General features: G+C 48.4%; 1 protein-coding gene across 2 annotated transcripts in view; it reads right to left on the reverse strand.

Moving 5' to 3' along the window:
• Nucleotides 1-12,287, reverse strand: part of TBRG1 (transforming growth factor beta regulator 1) — a 77,723-nt gene that overhangs the window by 44,692 nt on the left and 20,744 nt on the right. For both annotated transcript variants that reach the window (XM_040431264.1, XM_040431255.1), the window contains exon 2: nucleotides 1,990-2,064. In XM_040431264.1, coding sequence (XP_040287198.1) covers nucleotides 1,990-2,057 — 68 coding nt within the window. In that variant the 5' untranslated portion in view covers nucleotides 2,058-2,064. The remainder of the gene's footprint in view (nucleotides 1-1,989; nucleotides 2,065-12,287) is intronic.

Genomic DNA, 12,287 nt, shown 5'->3' on the forward strand with positions numbered 1-12,287 from the left:
TGTCTACATCCAGAGGCAGAAAAGCTATCACAACCAACTGCAGTTATGTTATCAGGCACTAGCCCAGACAACCGAAGGACACCAATTATCTACCAGAACAGTGGTCCCCAATCTTTTTCACACAAGACATTTTTCACGCGGACCAAGGGTGGGTGCAGTGCGGAGGTTAATCACTCACATAACAAAACACAATAAAGTGCATATTACAAAATACATGGCCAACAATGCCAATAATAAAACTTAAAAGCCAAATAATACCGCTACATTATTTATGACCCAGTCATTAATAATCCCATTTAGGCCCCCACTCAGGTGATGGCTCCTCTGACTGAAGTGGTTCTTTTTTAGCTGTCCTGCACAGATCACCATGATGATGTCTCCTGACAACAACTTCTTTCTGCATAATTGAGTGCACCTATTTAGTAAAGTGCCTCCTTTTATACTCCTACTTAGTAATCATCCCCGTACATAAAATGCCCCCTAGTTGTGGCCGCTTTACATAAAGTGCCCCCTAGTAGTGTTTTTGTTTTTTTTAAATATTGCCCCCCCCCCAGTAGTTTCTCTTTATATGAAGTGCCCCCTAGTAAATAATGCACCAATCTCTCCTCCAAAGTGCCCCCAAAGGAACTAAATACTCACTTTACTCCCGCTGTCTGCACAAGTTATTCTTCCAGCCTCATGGAGGCAATCCGGAGCTGCGGTGCGGAACGGAACGGAGGCACGGAACCCCATGGAAGCACTACAGAGTGCTTCCATGGTGTTTCTGTCCGTGCCTCCGCTCCGCAAAAAAATAGAACATGTTCTATTTTTTTAAGGTGCGGATGGTTCACAGAACCATTCAAGCTGAATGGGTCTCGATCCGTCCTGGCCGCCGCACGGATGTTGACCGTGCATTGGGGACCGCAAACTGCGGTCCCCAATGCACGGAACGGCCGTGTGCATAAGGCCTTAAAGAGCTGTTGGCTGACAGCTATTCCTCCATACATGTATACTCTCAGACTGGCTCGGTGTATACGTGTTCTCAATGGAGAGAGGGGAGTAAGCCGCTGCCAGCTAGATACCTCTGGCCGCTAATCTCCCATGAAAACAAAGGATTTAGCATGCTGAAATCAAACTGCCCAATCCTTCATACACATAAGACAGTTTGTCTGGTCCCCCTAAAATCAGCGAGTTTGGCTCACTAACGCAGACAGTAAAAGGCCAATTGTCTGCAAATTTGTACCTTGTACAAATGTTTGCTAATGAACCCCATTGCGTAAACACACCCTGAAGCTGCCACACTGGTGCATAGATCACCCAGATTTCATTATGGTGTCTATAGAACTAGAAATGATCATTCATGACCAATGTAAATCTGTTCCAATTTTCCAAAAATTCATCATTAGACCATCACTTTAAAGTGGTTTTCCGAGTGTTAGATACTGATAACTCCCGGCATCCCCACCGATCGTCTGTTTAAAGAGGGTGCGGTGCTCATGCAAGCGTCGCGGCCTCCTACCAGCTTAACAAGCACAGCCCCGTCCACTGGATTGCAGCGGTGCTTCATACTTTACTTACATGGGGCTGATCTACGCCTAGGCTACATGATCGATTAATGTGATGTCACTGGTCTAGGAAGAGGCCACAGCACTCACTGGAGAACAGTGGCCTCTCCAAACAGCTGATCAGCAGGCCCCCCACCGATCACATACGGATGACCTTGCCTGAGGGTAGGCCATCAGTAACACTCGGACAACCCCTTTAAATGACTGGTACCTAAAAGAAACAACATGGATGCACAATACGATCCGTGGCCAATAACCGTGAATTATCTAAGATGGATACAACTGCAACAAACACTCAGCTGTGAGATGTAATAGGCCAGGACTGGTTTCCAGCCTCTGCAGGTAAACAAGAATTTTCCTATTCGCTGACAGCAAGAAGTGATTTTGAACTTTACACTACACACTTCCATTTACTGGACGCCCCCGGGGAATTTGCAGGAATTACCTGAAGAAGTGTTTCCCACATCCCTTGTGCATGCGATTCTTACAGCCGAACATGGCGCACACCGTCATCTCGCCACTGCAGAAAACAAAAGTAAATCTGATGACTGTCCCAGAACTCATCACTGTACATCTACCACCAGTAAATGGCTCTCAGTACTGTCTTCACTCCTAGAACAGCCGGGTGACAACCATCATGGCGGCCATTACAGTTCACATGGGACAGTCACACAGTTTTAAAGGGGTTGTCTGGGCTTTTACTATTGATGAGCTATCTTCAATATTAGATTGGCAGGGGTCCCACACCTGGCAACCCCGCCGATCAGCTGTATGATGAGACAGTGTGTGTAGTGCGCATATGCCATCTCCCTTCTCTCATCCTGTCCACTGCTGCTGCTGTCTATGGGAAAGATCATAGACAGCAAGAGCGGACAGGAAGAGAGACGCACTACACGCGCCGTCTCATCGTACAGCTGATCGGCAGGGTTGCCAGGTGTGGGACCCCTGCCAATCTAATATTAAGAATAGGTCATCAATAGTAAAACTCCGGACAACCCCTTTAAATGTGAAAATGATGTAGCAGCGATGTCTGCCATCACTAGGCAGAATAATGAGTCTGGAAAGCTGGGAGGCAGCCATGCTGGTGGTCACACAGCTTCTATTTGTCTTTTACAATGCAAGCAATCACTTGCAGAATGGTATATGGGGAAGGGGGTGGCTGTAAAAGGAGATTTTTGTATAACTTACCAGTAAAATCTCTCTCTCGCTTTTCATTGGGGGACACAGAGACCATGGGTATAGCTATGTCCTCTAGGAGGCGTTGACACTAGTAAAAGCTGTTAGCTCCTCCCCTGGCAGCTATACCCCCTCCAGCCAGGAGAGAGAGCTTCAGTTTGTGAGAAGCAGTAGGAGAAGCAAGAAAACCAACGAAAAAAACGTGTAACAGCAACAATGCCAAGAACCGAACCAGGTTCTAACCAGCAACAGCCACAACTGTGGCCGAACAACAATACTGGGTGGGTGCTGTGTCTCCCAATGAAGAGCAAGAAAGAGATTTTACTGGTAGGTTATACACAAATCTCCTTTTCTCGCCCATATTCATTGGGGGACACAGGAACCGTGGGACGTTCAAGAGCAGTCCATGGGGAGGGAATAACCACAGACCCATGGAAGCAAGCGTCCCTGCTGGTAGCTAAGAAACTGCCGCATGCAAGACCTTGCGGGCTAAGCAGGGGCCTCAGATGCATAGGAATGCAAAAAAAAATTGCATGTGTGTAAGGAGGATCGGAAGCCACTTATACAACTGCGCAGCCGAGGCGCGATGCCTCAGAGCCCAAGAAGCGTACACCGCTCAGGGGAGCGAGCCGTGATACTTAAGGGCAGAACGGTAAGGCATTTGCAGACCGACTCCATCGTGCAATTGCCCCTTGGAGGCCGCCAATTCTTTGCGTGGAACCTCCGAATGACAAAAAAGGGGGGTTCCGTACGCCGGAAGGGACTGGAGGCTGCCAATAATGACGTAGCTCCCTGCCTTAGGGAGTGAAGGAGAGGGGCAGTGAAGGAAGGACAATTTCTACATTGAAGTGGAAGACAGAGACCACCTTCGGGAGAAAAAAGGAATGGGCCAGAGAACCGCCTTATCCTTGTGAAGACCCAGGAAGGGTTCTCTGCAAGAGAGCACCCCCAACTCGAAACACCAGTCTGATAGATGAGAGCCACAAGAACAAACTAACTTCTAGGACAGGAGCCGGAGAGAAATGTCTCCCCAAGGGCTCAAAGGGATAAGACTGGAACTCTGAGAGAACTATAATCAGATCCCAAGGCGGTAAGGGACGGTACGGAGGAAACGTATGTGCCACTCCCTGAAAGAAGGTTTCCATGGGCACCAGGGGAGGCCCCGCCGTCAACCAAGACCCTAAATGCCAATGTAAGACCGGACCCTAAAGGAAGGTAGTCTCTGAGTGGCAGTGACAAGAGACATCTCCTAGAAGGAGAACGAGATCAGCGTACCACGCGCGACGGGGCCAATCCGGAGCGACTAAGTTTATTCAGAATGCCCTCCATCTGATCCTCGGTAGAACCCTGGGTAGGAGAGAAGAAACACGTAAGGAGGGAGAAACTCCCGCCAAGGAGATGTCAGGGCATCCATGTCGTATGTTTCCGGAACTCCTGCTCGGGAGAGAAGGTGGGGAGCTTTCGTATAGATACCGTTAGCACACCCAGACCAATGGAAGGAGTCCCTATAGAAGGAGGGATGTGGAGGGCGCCACAGCCCACCAGTCGGGACCGGAGCGTGCCTGGAATGGAAGGCCACTAAAAAAATACCCCATGCAGGTGCAGATGAGGGAAGGTAGTAACATAGGAACTACCAAGGCATGCGTGTCTATGAATCATGATCCAGAGGAGGAAGGGGACAGGGGAAGAATAGGTCAGGTCCAAGCCCATTTCCCGCAGAGACTGGCGCTATACAGAAGTAGCCAAGAATTTCAGTTGATGAAGAGTCCATCACCTGACGAAAAAACTAAACAGACAGACCCCAAGTATGTAGTGGTATGCAATACCGCTCCCACAGTAATAGCCAGTGCTCGCCCCGTCAGCGCAAAAAACTGAGAGGGAGGCCTGAGACTATCCGTAGAAGCCACGTACCCTAATGCCCCAGTTTAAGTAGAACAACCTTAAGAATTCTACCTGGAACTGCGCCGAACAGGAGCAACTGCCAAGCTGGCGCCAGGGTAGGGCTCCTACCTGAGGAGATGTCCCACTGCAGCGACCCCGAACTCAAGCATTAGCGAAAGGCTGCACCTGTGGAGGAAAACACGCTGTAGTTGCTACCAGAGCGCCAGCATAACCACTTTCCCAGAGAAGGAGGAGTGGTGGATAGAGAATACAGTCAGTGAGCACTTGACTCGTTGGAACGCACTCACCATATATGTGCAATGGTGTACGCACTACTACTGATGCGGACAATATCATGACCGACTGGAACAATGAAGACCCATGGAGATGGGAGTCTCTAGGACACAAGACAGAGGAGTTATAATCATGGCCAAAACCAGTACCAAAAAGAACAGAATAAGAAATAGCCACCGTATCCACTCATGTAGCACTAGAGTAAGAGTACCGGGCACCGTTGAGTACCGAATGTTGAATTGCCGTATCTGAAGATATTCAGTTATTCCCCCGCTAGTGGATCACTTGCGAAAGGGAGTAAGGCAGGCAGGAAGCACAGTGATGTGTAACACTCCAGCTATGGGAGGATAGCGCGACAGTCGGACCGTATCCAATGGTGGTGCAATTACCCCACCTATGGAAGGTGGAATGCGTACGGAGTACTTAAGCCAGTGGTAGGGAAAAGGCCCCACCTATAAAGGAGGGTTAATGCCCACGGCGAGAACTAGTGCATATGGCGAGTCCTGTACCCTGTGGGAGTGCAATTAGCACCTAAGTAAGGGGGTAATGCATACAGCACACCTTGTAACCAGTGATAATGTCATCCTGGCACCTGTGGAAGGAGCTATTGAATACGGCAGGTACTGAACCCAGTGGAGATGCAATTCCGCCACCTACAGAAGGGGGAATGTATACATCCGGCACTGAATCAGTGTTATTGTACTTAGTCCACCTATGACAGGGGACAATGTATAAGGTCAGTACTGTATCCCAAAGTAGTGCAATTACTCCGCCTAAGGAAGGGGGTAATGCCTACGACAAGTGCTGCTGGCCACCGTAGACGCAATCTTAGGAGATTGCTTCGGATTCATGTCAGGGACTGAACCAGTGATTCTCTCCCCCCCCCTCAGACAGACCCGCTCCTGTGAGAGAGGGTGCGCCTGAGCGTGACCCGGGGAGGAAGGGAGGGGGTGCAGAGATGTTCGAGGAGAAGATGACCTGATGTGGTCCGCTAGCGCGCAGGAGGGGGCTTAGCAACCAAACCACCCAGGGGGTGGAATGGGAACAGAGGTCCCGTATAAAATCGCGCCGGCTGAGAATCATCAACCAACGACCCGGGAGGGTGGATTGGGAACAGGGGTTCTGTATAAAATTGCGCCGGCAGAGAACTATCAACCAAACGACCCCAGAGGGTGGATTGGGAAGTTCCAGTTGTCTCCCACTGGAATTGCGCAGGTGGGGAATCATCAACCAAACGACCCAGGAGGGTGGATTGGGAATCCAGAGGTTCTCCACTGTATGGCGCAGGTGGTGAATTATCAACCAAATGGCCCCGGAAAACGGATTGGGAATCCTGCGGAGATCCTTCCTGAATTGCGCAGGTGGAGAATTAGCAACCAAACGACCCAGAGGGTGGGTTTGGAATGCTTCAGCTGTCCTCCACGTGATGTATGAAAACTGAGAATTTTTCAACCAAATGACCTCGGAGGGTAAATTGGAAATTCCAGAGGTTCTCCGCTATATTGAGCAGGTGGAGAATTATCAACGAAAACGGCCCCGGAGGACGGATTGGGATCCTGCAGTGGTCCTTCACTGGATTGCGCAGGTGGAAAATCATGAACCAAAACGGCCCCGGAGGACGGATTGGGATCCTGCAGTGGTCCTTCACTGGATTGCGCAGGTGGAAAATCATCAACCAAAACGGCCCCGGAGGACGGATTGGGATCCTGCAGTGGTCCGTCACTGGATTGCGCAGGTGGAGAATCATCAACTAAAACGGCCCCGGAGAGCGGATTGGGAACCATTAGAAGTCCCCCTTACCCGAGATAGGACACGGGCCCAGTGTGGAACCACACTGACCGGGTGGCCCTGCGGCTGAGGAGGGGGACCCGAATGGAAAGAAAAATTTCCTTTATTATTATTTTATACATTTTCACTAGGAAGCCGGTCTCAATGACAGGCAGGAAGGGGTTAAAATTCTCCACTCATGCACTGTACTTAGAGGGAGGAGCACCAGATCGTCAGGTGCCGGCCAGGAAGGGTTAATGCAGTCAGGAGGACCAGTGACGAAGCTCAGAAGGTGTCTGGGGGAGAAGTGCCCCCCTTCCCAGACGAAAGCTGTGGCATTTCAAGAGAGTGCCCCCCCTCCGCCGAATGTTGCACCGGCTGTGTTAGAGATCGGCCGGACTGACTGGGGGCGTTCACCCCGCAGATGATAGGCGGGTAGGGCAGAGAAGTGCGGGCCGGAACACCGATGCGGTGCACAGCCGATCGCGCTGCATTTAACCCCATCTGGAGTGGTGCGCCGGCGTCCTGCACCAAGGGGTGTAAATTGTGGTAGGTGTCAGGGAGCGGGGGCCTCTCTGTATGTGTGACTGAGCGTCTCGTTACCAGCGGTGCGCTCGGTCCCCACATGCTCCGCCGGCAGCCACAGCCACCAGGAAAAAATCACTCACTCCATGGCATTGCGCCGCAGGCAACTCCCTCCACTCAGCAACCCCTGCAGCCGCCCGTCTCCGTTGCTCTAGGCCTCCGCTGGAGTCGCCGAGCTTAGGCACATCGCAGGGTAGGTGGGTAATATCAGAGATGGTTGCCCACCAGTACCCGAGATAGGACCTGACCGGGTTGCCCTGACTATGTCGGACGCCATCTTTCTGTATAATGGCGCAGGCATTGCCATTAACCCCCGATGGACTGATCAACCAATTGGCCCCTGGCCTGCCTAGTAAGGGGGGAATTAGAAAGCCGCCACAACAGAGACTGCCCCTGGAAGGGTTAAACTAGCTAGAGATACCAGGAGGCAGGTGGCATGCCTTAATCGTAGGTGTGCTTGGAGCGGGCCCCTGAGTGATGATGAACGAGGGAGGGAGGGGGAAGAGGGTTGATACTTACCTATTCCCGTGTACTCACCTCATCCTGCCGCCATCTTCACCCCTCCTCTGGTCCAGCAGGGTCACCCCTTCAGCTACTGGCACCGTAGTGGCAGTACGCTGGAAAAGGGGGGCTTGGATGGGTGACCCCTTGGCTAGCGGGATGCAGGGGAGCGAAGCTGCCCTGGTCCACCTTGTCTTCTGTGGGGGAGGCAGCAGTGCGGGACACCGGCACTGGCGCAACTCGACCCCGGGAGAACAGGGAGGCGAAGCGACCACTGTTTTCCCATCTGAAAAAGAAGGAAAAAAATAAACTAAAATAAAAAATCTTCAGGAGATCCCTGCAGAGCAGGGAGGACTTGCCTCCTGTTGACACTAGAAAAAACTGAAGCTCTCTCTCCTGGCTGGAGGGGGTATAGCTGCCAGGGGAGGAGCTAACAGCTTTTACTAGTGTCAACGCCTCCTAGAGGACATAGCTATACCCACGGTTCCTGTGTCTCCCAATGAATATGGGCGAGAAATTATTTTAGGGTGATATGGGGATGCAGCAGTGTATTATTATAGACCGATGTACAGGGATGAGCAGTGTATTATAACCTAGTGTGATATGGGGGTACAGCAGTGTATGATAGTAGTGTGATATGAGGATACAGCAGTGTATGATAGTAGTGCGATATGGGGGTACATCAGTGTATGATAGTAGTGTGATATGAGGATACAGCAGTGTATGATAGTAGTGCGATATGGGGGTACATCAGTGTATGATAGTAGTGTGATATGGGGGTACATCAGTGTATGATAGTGTGATATGGGGGTACATCAGTGTATGATAGTAGTGTGATATGGGGGTACATCAGTGTATGATAGTAGTGTGATATGGGGGTACATCAGTGTATGATAGTAGTGTGATATGGGGGTACATCAGTGTATGATAGTAGTGTGATATGGGGTACATCAGTGTATGATAGTAGTGTGATATGGGGGTACATCAGTGTATGATAGTGTGATATGGGGGTAGAGCAGTGTATGATAGTAGTGTGATATGGGGGTAGAGCAGTGTATGATAGTAGTGTGATATGGGGGTACAGCGGTGTATGATAGTAGTGTGATATGGGGGTACAGCAGTGTATGATAGTAGTGTGATATGGGGGTACAGCAGTGTATGATAGTAGTGCGATATGGGGGTACAGCAGTGTATGGTAGTAGTGCGATATGGGGGTACAGCACTGTATGATAGTAGTGTGATATGGGAGTACAGCAGTGTATGATAGTGTGATATGGGGATACAGCAGTGTATGATAGTGTGATATTGGGATACAGCAGTGTATGATAGTGTGATATGGGGATACAGCAGTGTATGATAGTGTGATATTGGGATACAGCAGTGTATGATAGTGTGATATTGGGATACAGCAGTGTATGATACTGTGATATGGGGGTACAGCAGTGTATGATAGTGTGATATGGGAGTACAGCAGTGTATGATAGTGTGATATGGGAGTACAGCAGTGTATGACAGTGTGATATGGGGGTACATCAGTGTATGATAGTGTGATATGAGGGTAGAGCAGTGTATGATAGTGTGATATGGGGGTACAGCAGTGTATGATAGTAGTGTGATATGGGGGTAGAGCAGTGTATGATAGTAGTGTGATATGGAAGTTGAGCAGTGTATGATAGTAGTGTGATATGGGGGTAGAGCAGTGTATGATAGTAGTGTGATATGGGGGTTGAGCAGTGTATGATAGTGTGATATAAGGATACAGCAGTGTATGATAGTGTGATATGGGGGTACATCAGTGTATGATAGTAGTGTGATATGGGGGTAGAGCAGTGTATGATAGTAGTGTGATATGGGGGTACAGCAGTGTATAATAGTAGTGTGATATGGGGGTACAGCAGTGTATGATAGTAGTGTGATATGGGGGTACATCAGTGTATGATAGTAGTGTGATATGGGGGTACATCAGTGTATGATAGTAGTGTGATATGGGGGTACATCAGTGTATGATAGTAGTGTGATATGGGGGTACATCAGTGTATGATAGTAGTGTGATATGGGGGTACATCAGTGTATGATAGTAGTGTGAAATGGGGGTAGAGCAGTGTATGATAGTAGTGTGATATGGGGGTACAGCAGTGTATGATAGTAGTGTGATATGGGGGTACAGCAGTGTATGATAGTGTGATATGGGAGTACAGCAGTGTATGATAGTGTGATATGGGAGTACAGCAGTGTATGATAGTGTGATATGGGGGTACAGCAGTGTATGATAGTAGTGTGATATGGGGGTACAGCAGTGTATGATAGTGTGATATGGGAGTACAGCAGTGTATGATAGTGTGATATGGGAGTACAGCAGTGTATGATAGTGTGATATGAGGGTAGAGCAGTGTATGATAGTGTGATATGGGGGTACAGCAGTGTATGATAGTAGTGTGATATGGGGGTACAGCAGTGTATGATAGTAGTGTGATATGGGGGTAGAGCAGTGTATGATAGTAGTGTGATATGGGGGTACAGCAGTGTATGATAGTGGTGTGATATGGGGGTACAGCAGTGTATGATAGTGTGATATGGGGGTACAGCAGTGTATGATAGTAGTGTGATATGGGGGTACAGCAGTGTATGATAGTAGTGTGATATGGTGGTACAGCAGTGTATGATAGTAGTGTGATATGGGGGTAGAGCAGTGTATGATATGGGGGTACAGCACTGTTTGATAGTAGTGTGATATGGGGATACAACAGTGTATGATAGTGTGATATGGGGATACAGCAGTGTATGATAGTGTGATATGGGGGTACATCAGTGTATGATAGTGTGATATGGGGTACAGCAGTGTATGATAGTACTGTGATATTGGGATACAGCAGTGTATGATAGTAGTGTGATATGGGGGTACAGAAGTGTATGATAGTGTGATATGGGAGTACAGCAGTGTGTGATATGGGAGTACATCAGTGTATGATAGTGTGATATGAGGGTAGAGCAGTGTATGATAGTAGTGTGATATGAGGGTAGAGCAGTGTATGATAGTAGTGTGATATGGGGGTACATCAGTGTATGACAGTGTGATATGAGGGTAGAGCAGTGTATGATAGTAGTGTGATATGGGGGTACATCAGTGTATGATATGAGGGTACAGCAGTGTATGATAGTAGTGTGATATGGGGGTACATCAGTGTATGATAGTAGTGTGATATGGGGGTACAGCAATGTATGATAGTGTGATATGAGGGTACAGCAGTGTATGATAGTAGTGTGATATGGGGGTAGAGCAGTGTATGATAGTAGTGTGATATGTGGGTAGAGCAGTGTATGATAGTAGTGTGATATGGGGGTACAGCAGTGTATGATAGTAGTGTGATATGGGGGTAGAGCAGTGTATGATAGTAGTGTGATATGGGGGTACAGCAGTGTATGATAGTAGTGTGATATGGGGGTACAGCAGTGTATGATAGTAGTGTGATATGGGGGTACAGCAGTGTATGATAGTAGTGTGATATGGGGGTACAGCAGTGTATGATAGTAGTGTGATATGGGGGTAGAGCAGTGTATGATATGGGGGTACAGCACTGTTTGATAGTAGTGTGATTTGGGGATACAACAGTGTATGATAGTGTGATATGGGGATACAGCAGTGTATGATAGTGTGATATGGGGGTACATCAGTGTATGATAGTGTGATATGGAGTACAGCAGTGTATGATAGTACTGTGATATTGGGATACAGCAGTGTATGATAGTAGTGTGATATGGGGGTACAGCAGTGTATGATATTGTGATATGGGAGTACAGCAGTGTGTGATATGGGAGTACATCAGTGTATGATAGTGTGATATGAGGGTAGAGCAGTGTATGATAGTAGTGTGATATGAGGGTAGAGCAGTGTATGATAGTAGTGTGATATGGGGGTACATCAGTGTATGACAGTGTGATATGAGGGTAGAGCAGTGTATGATAGTAGTGTGATATGGGGGTACATCAGTGTATGATATGAGGGTACAGCAGTGTATGATAGTAGTGTGATATGGGGGTACATCAGTGTATGATAGTAGTGTGATATGGGGGTACAGTGTATGATAGTAGTGTGATATGGGGGTACATCAGTGTATGATAGTAGTGTGATATGGGGGTAGAGCAGTGTATGATAGTAGTGTGATATGGGGGTACAGCAGTGTATGATAGTAGTGTGATATGGGGGTACAGCAGTGTATGATAGTGTGATATGGGAGTACAGCAGTGTATGATAGTGTGATATGGGAGTACAGCAGTGTATGATAGTGTGATATGGGAGTACAGCAGTGTATGATAGTGTGATATGGGGGTACATCAGTGTATGATAGTGTGATATGAGGGTAGAGCAGTGTATGATAGTAGTGTGATATGGGGGTACATTAGTGTATGATAGTAGTGTGATATGGGGGTAGAGCAGTGTATGATAATAGTGTGATATGGGGGTACAGCAGTGTATGATAGTAGTGTGATATGGGGGTACAGCAGTGTATGATAGTGTGATATGGGAGTACAGCAGTGTAT

This window comes from Bufo bufo, chromosome 1, assembly GCF_905171765.1.
Source record: "Bufo bufo chromosome 1, aBufBuf1.1, whole genome shotgun sequence".
In the NCBI taxonomy this organism is placed as follows: Eukaryota; Metazoa; Chordata; class Amphibia; order Anura; family Bufonidae; genus Bufo; species Bufo bufo.